A 7,500-nucleotide genomic window follows, 5' to 3' on the forward strand; every position below is an offset into this window, starting at 1 on the left:
AGATGCATCTTGTTTTATATGAGCCTGTGAAGCTGAATAGTGCTGTGTGTGTGACCCAGGTCAAGGTGAAGTGTGTGAACAGGAAGAACATTATATCCATTCGGTTTACTCTGTGTAGCTCGCCATGTCGTTATTCCAAAACACAGAGAGCTCCTTCTACAATAAAATATTGTCCTCCTGCTCCAGTCTTCCTGCTTCCTTTGTCCCTGTTCTAAATGCTACCGGGGCTATTTTTGGAATGGTTACAACATCACAAGCTACCTCTGGTTTAAACTTCACGCCAATACACACAATTAGCGCTCACCTTTCATTCTCCATGCGCTGCTGATCATGGGATACATTGGCTCGTAATGAGGGAGCTGTCAGTCAAAAAACTCTGGCTGCTGATTGGCTGGCTTCAATCCAGGTTCATTTGAGGGAAATTACAATGAAAATCCAAAATTTCACACCCTGAACTGAAAGCCTGCATGATGCTTACGGTATGTTTACTCAGAACGAGGTTTACTGCAGTGTGTCAGAAATGTGTTAGTGCTGTACTCCTGGAAGTATACGACGAATCTCTGGTACGTCGTTCTCCTGTCTTGGGGTAGACGACTGATACGCAGGGATGTAAAATTTAAAAACCGTAATAATCTTTAGAAAAAGGTTTTCTAATTTAAACTTTTGTTAAATATAAAAAACTCAAGTGTTATTAAAAATCAAATACTCGCACACCAATAGAAATTGGATTTTTTTACCCTTTTACGTTTACATTTGACCTTCAAAGTGCTTGAATCTCAAACAGCATCCATCGATTTCCTGTAGCGCTGATCCTATACAGGGTCACAGAGGAATCTGGAGTCTATTTCAGGGGATTCGGGGAACAAGGCCAGAGGAGCTCTGGACAATTTAGAAATGCCAGTCAGCTTAAGGCATGTGTCTTTGGATTGGGGGAGGAGGAAACCAGAGATGGCAAAGGAAACCCATACAAGTCCATACAAGAGGTATGAAGCGAACCATGAACCCTAGCGGTGGGTGGCAAATGTACAACCCAGGGTTGGAGGGGGTTTTACTATTTATTTATTTGTTTGTTTGTTTGATTGTTTGTTTGTTTCTAATTTTGTGTTTTTTCCCCATATATGGCCGTGTAGATCTAATCGTAAAGCTTGAGACTTGAAACTACTCCTCTAACAGCTCAAAGAGTGTCTGACATAATACAAGCGATCCGAATATCTCTGATTTTATTTCCGTCGTTAAAACATTTCCCGCCATGAATAAAAAAAGAAAAGAAAAGAAAAGAAAAGAAAGTTTTAAAATGCAAATAAATAGTGAATTCATGTCGCATGAGACCAAATATGTGTTGGTTGGCAAAAAAAATAAAAAATTAAAGCTTTTTGCTTTTGAAAATCCTTCCAAACTGTTCAGTGGAACACAAATATAATTTCTGCTTATAACTTTCTGTATAAAATCACAGAACTGGTATCTTTTGATTTAGTGAGACATAAAAAATAAGAAGATACCTAGTTTACTGGTTCAGTCGTTTTGGATGTCAGCCATTTTGAATTGTGATACTCTCATCTTTTTTACACATGCACTTCAAAATCGTAAAGAACCTGAACCTAATAAATCCTGACCAAAGCTATATTAGATTTCCTTTTCATTCATTCATTTTCAAGTAAGACGTGTTGCTGGAGTTATCTTTAGTTGTCCTTACTGAGTAGGCCTATGTGCTTCACAAATAAGAAAAAGGAAATATTAGACTTCCAAATTCACTGTTATCTTTTGAAAAAATGGGTTTATTGGACTGTAATTTGGTCAAATAACTAGTTAGAGTTGAATAAACAGTTAGAATTTTGTTGGATGTTGGATGTTTTATTTATATAGACAGAATTCCATTATTCTACAATTTTAATATCTCAGTTAGCAGATTGTTTTCGTTATAGCTGACTGATAAGCGAACGAGTTTCTCCTCTAACCGAAACTGCGCCACCTACTGGTAACGAGATATTGAAAGGTTTTTGCTTACAAATTCTGTATATTTTATTGTAAAATCACTGAACTAGTATCTTTAGATTCAGTAAAGCATATCGTGTTCAAAATTATTTGGGTTACTGTGCCAGTCATTTCGGATGTCGGTCATTTTGTATGTGTGTGTTAAGATGCAGTATTTATATAGGTTTTATATTTTTCTTGAGTTTATATATATTCGAGAAACTCCAGAATGCTTCTGACAATGTAGGTTGTGGAACCAGTTGTAGAAGTAAACAACTAAAAAAGGAAGTGTTTTCACCTCTTCTCTGGTTTCCTTTTAAAATTGGCAGATAGTTACATTTTCTTTATAGAAAATAAGTCAATATTTTTCTGAAAGAAAAAAAAAACCCAAAACAAAACGAAAGCCCTCACAGAAAATTAAGATGCTGCGATGATCACGACATCACACACTCCGCTGTTATAGTGTAGAATCGTCCTGCTGGGAGTTTTTATTTCCTTTTTTTGTTGTTGTTGTTTAACCCCCTGCAGGGTGCGAACAATACAATACAAAACTAAGGGGAAAAAAAGTAAGAGACCTGGGGAAAGCTCGGCGGAGAGATGTCGGAGAGAGTCGGGGGTTAATTGGGTGAGTACGGGGTTGTAGTCGAGATCTGGTTTCTCCTTCACATTTACTGATATGCAGCATTACGGGCTACTGATCCCCAATCAGGGCTTAGTATTGAATAACACAGAAAATAGGCAGATGGTGAATTACACACTTAAACTGCATTAAAGTAATGGACCTACCTTTCTGCTCCACTTCTGCATTCGCATTTCCAGCAGGGCGAGCAAGTGTGAGAGAGAGAGAGAGAGACAAAGAAAGAGAGAGAGAGAAAGATCACAGATTAATGACGGCATAGCAAATGACCTCCATATGTACATAATATACATCATGTCATGTAATCTGCATCGACCGTAGGAAAATCGCTGAGAAAAATCAACCTACAGAAACTGATCAGAGCGAAAACGTGGCTCCGCCAACCTTTAAACCAGGAGTCTGGTTAGGTGATTAATTTTTACTCTTACTCAGTAAATTCGGTTCGCTCGCAGCTTAATTCACTGTAAAATAAAATCGTATCAGTTTTATGTGCCAGCCTTCATTATACCTTTCATACCATTCATTCTGTACAGTTTTTGACACTTGATTTTTTTTTTCTCCCTGAAGTATTTCAAATTTTCTCTGCACACAAAATTACACACACAAACAGGTTCATGGGGAAAGGAAACATTTTTAAGCAGGAATTTTAAAAACATTATTGATTGATTGACATCTTTTTTTAATGATTTTTCAAGAAATCCTGAGTTTGATGACGTCTAAGGGCAAAACTTCAATCCCTTCTTTGCTTTAATCTGGACCTGGGGACAGAATGCAATCCAAGATCCTCACATCTAAGTGATCTGGATGAATTGTGTGGGCTCAGCATGTCAGACAGATATACAGTTGCTTTGGTTGCTCAATGATCTGACCGGCAGCCGATGCCAAGAGATCTGACCATCAGACACCTGGCTGCGGCATTCTGGACAATTTAAACAACGTCCAGTTCCGGAAACAAATAGGTTTCCACTAATGATTTAGAGTCACGATTCAGAATCATTCCGGTAAAGAATTAATTCTCACAATTTTCTGGTTTTGTTGGTTTTGTTTTATTCATGTCCTTATTTTGGAGATCAGTGACACCGCATTTAGATCAAGGGCACTGGAGCAAAAGACTGATGATCCACGTGTTTCATACTGAGTCGCAAGGAACCAGGAGTCTATCAGAGGAGACTCAGGGTACAAGGCAGGGGACACCCTGGTCAGGATGCCAGTCTATCACAGAGCACAATTACTAAGCGTCTTCAGCCGCCCAGTTTGGATGTGTCTGTGGCCAGTATCATACTGTACTGTTTACGCATCTACCCTTAGCCCTGCGTTATTATTTAACTCTCCAATCTCCAATCATTTCCAGGCAAATCCTGCTGTTCAACATAACCTCCTTTAAACTGTCACACACTTTAGTTAACTTGTTAGTGTTTCCCACTGACACATGAGTTGAGTTTGAAGCTCCTGGCTCCAGTTTTTGGGGACTAAAACATGACACTCAACAAGCCAGTGGTTTTAGTTTGTAACATTTTCCTTATCTGGACATGTATTCATCACTGGTGGAATGTTTGTCTGGTTGCGAGAACACATGTGCAGGTTACTGCTGGAAGAAGTGTGCATTCAAGACATGTAGGAACTGTGTTATCTGTGTTAACGCTCAATATATTCGAATTAAGAAATAAATATAAGAAGACAATCTGGATGCAACCAGAAAACTGGATCACACTCATTTAGAGTCTTATTAGAATCAGAAAGAGAGAGAGAGAGAGAGAGAGAGAGAGAGAGAGAGAGAGAGAGAGAGAGAGAGAGAGAGAGAGAGAGAGAGAGAATGTGGAAGAAGTCCGTAAATACAAAAATGTATCATTTTGTTTCTTATTAAATTGTCAACAGCAGTCTGTAATAAAACCCTGACATGTTTAAAAACCTCTGACTGGCAGCGATTGCCATATAAACACCAAACAATATATTAACACCCGCTGGCTGTTTTGCTAAGCTAAATGTTAGACCTGACCTGTACATTGTACTTGGAAAAACAGGCGAACAAAGCAGATGTCCTACATCGGGGCCAAGAACAGGGAGGCGGATTGGAACACAGCCACCTGCTCCAACACAGGGGAGAAGAAAAGAGCCAAAGATCCTCCAGAAAACATTTGGAATGTGCTCCCAAGGGTCTTTGGCACAGGGGTAATTAAATTACCTGTGTGTGTGTGTGTGTGTGTGTGTGTGTGTGTGTGTGTGTGTGTGTGTGTGTGTGTGTGTGTGTGTGTGTGTGTGTGTGTGTGTCAGGGCTATACAGTTCTTGAAGAACTGATAAACATTACTTTTTCTGGTTTAGAGTTAAGGTCACGATTTTCACTCAGAGCAAATGTCATTTTGCAGAACACAACTTCATTCAACTCCTGAACTTGTGCACTCGTTCGGTTCCGTCGCCCAGGTTCGTTATCAGTCTGGAGCTGCACTGTGGAACTTTCTGGCAAGCACTCGCTCTCATTTATCCGAGTAATCTCATGAACTGCCTTTCATGAGATGTCTTTCTCAGATCAGGAAACAAGCCGCATTTCATTATAAAGCTTGGATCGTTTTCTTTTAGTAACGATGACGGAAACCGAGTGAAAAAAAAACAACATTGGGATTCACTGTCCATTTTATTAGGAACATCTGTACACCTGCTTAGACTTTAACCCAGGATAGACTCAGATTCCTGGAATTGGCTAACAGCACATGAACCTGATGTGATCTTCTGCTGATGTAGTTCATATCGTTTAAGATTTGTTGTGTTTTGTGCAGTCTGTTATTCTTTTCTGCTCACTATGGCTGTAAAAAGCAAGTCTGGCCATTTTCCTCTAACCACTCTGATCAGCAAGATGCTTTCAGTCACTCACTCAGTGTTTATTATTTTTTTGCACAATTCTGCATAAACTCTGAAGCTCTTAACCTGCATCTGCATGGTTTTGAATATTATGATGCTGCCACATGATTGGCTGATTACAGATAACTCCACAGATATGCAGGTGTATTTCTATTAAAGTGGATATTGGGACAGTACTAGGACAGTACCTCTCCCCACCAGCAGAGGTCAGAGATCTAATCAGTTCCTGTTCCCTGATTGGCTATTCCAGGTCTTGTTAATTTTGCAAATTAACACACACACACACACACACACACACACACACACACACACACACACACACACACACACACACACACACACACATTTCCTTTTAGATTTGACAATTATTTGTTTCTCACTAACACCTGCCTAAAGATATATGTACCATTAATAAATGCCTGTTTTCTTTCCCGATACTTGGTTAGACACTTGGTTACACCCTCCCTTGCCTTTCTAACAGCTCCAGTACTGACAGGTAAGGGCACTTGTGAATTTGATCCCACTCTTCCACTGACTGGCTGCAATTCAGCTCCACTTTTGTGGGTGTCTCATCTTATGTTTCATTTGCTGTTCCTAAAAATCTCACAACTTTTCCATAGAGTGGAGACCAAACAGTTTTTTAATCCAGTGGTTGAAGAAGAAGAAAAAGAAGAAGAAAAAGAAGAAGAAGAAGAAGAAGAAGAAGAAGAAGAAGAAGAAGAAGAAGAAGAAGAAGGCATACACAGATTTTACTCTGCATCCTGGACTGTCGGATTTCTCAGAGAATGAAACGCAACCCTCAGAGACAGACAATCCAGCTGAATTAAATTCATCCAGATGTGTCCAGTCCGATTGGTGGCTAAGGATAATTTCCTGTAATGACCGTTACAGATAAACAAAGCTGTTGCTAGTTAATTTTTTTTAACATAATGTATTTAATAACCCTGGAATATCGCGGTTTTAAGCCCTGCTTTTAACCCCAGCTAAAGGAAAGTTTCACACGTGTAATTAAGGAGGTTTAACAATGAGATTATGAAACTCTACTCTGAAGTAGATCAGTTCATGATGTTGACTCCACACCGCAGTGTTAAATGTGTTCAGTGTGTAACAATGAGATTTTAAAATGTTAGATGCTTTGCAATGGAAACACAAACAGAAACTGAACAGCGCTTCACCCTGAGATCTGTACAGTCACAGAAACCCTGCGTAAAAAAAAAAGCGTCAAAAGTTGATGGCAAAACACGTTAATACTGTATAGACAATTTAATATTTACAGCAAAGTCTTCTCAAAGAGAAATAATAATAATAATAATAACAATAAAAATTATATTAAGAAGAAGAAGAAGAAGAAGAAGAAGAAGAAGAAGAAGAATAGCATTTAAGCAACTGACTGAACAATTTGCAGAAGTTGGATAACAGACACCTGCACAACTATAACAATAGCATCTAGGCAGCAATTTCTTTAAAAATTAGATCAAATTCATAAAAATATCCAAATGTTTAGCCTATTTTCCCTCAAAAAGACTGTGAGACAACCTTTATTTAAAGCGGTCGCATTCTGTATTGATCCAATCATTGTTGCTGATGCCGCGAATATGCAAATAAGTAAAAGGTTAATCCAGGGATTAAGAATGTACATTGTGAAATGGCAGATTATGAAGAACCAGGATTAACTGTTAACCCCGGGAAAAAGGATGAGCAGTGTGAAATGTCAAACACTAAAACCCAGGATTTCCTTTACTCTAGGTTTATATTCAACCAGGAAACTATTTCACATGTGAAAAGCTCTACAGTCAAGACAGAACCTCATCATCACGAAGTCTTGATTAATATGTAATTACTGGAGTGTAACAGCATTCTGTCTCAAAAGCTGAGCTGCAACAAAAACGTCTTTCTGGCTCCTTCGTATAAAAATATGAACGCAATCCTAATTTATTAACAGAGAAAGAAAAATCATGGACTGCTCCATGAGATTATAAAACCTACAATCGGACTTGCACGGACGCGTAAAAAGGAAAAGGCAGTCTTTACGATTTTT

General features: G+C 38.7%; 1 protein-coding gene across 5 annotated transcripts in view; it reads right to left on the minus strand.

The window, feature by feature from the left end:
• adgrl3.1 (adhesion G protein-coupled receptor L3.1) overlaps positions 1–7,500 on the minus strand; it is a 167,486-nt gene that overhangs the window by 94,338 nt on the left and 65,648 nt on the right. For all 5 annotated transcript variants that reach the window (XM_047816555.1, XM_047816554.1, XM_047816553.1 and 2 more), the window contains one exon: positions 2,758–2,772. In XM_047816555.1, coding sequence (XP_047672511.1) covers positions 2,758–2,772 — 15 coding nt within the window. The remainder of the gene's footprint in view (positions 1–2,757; positions 2,773–7,500) is intronic.

The sequence above is a fragment of the Tachysurus fulvidraco genome, chromosome 7, assembly GCF_022655615.1.
Source record: "Tachysurus fulvidraco isolate hzauxx_2018 chromosome 7, HZAU_PFXX_2.0, whole genome shotgun sequence".
NCBI lineage: Eukaryota > Metazoa > Chordata > Actinopteri > Siluriformes > Bagridae > Tachysurus > Tachysurus fulvidraco.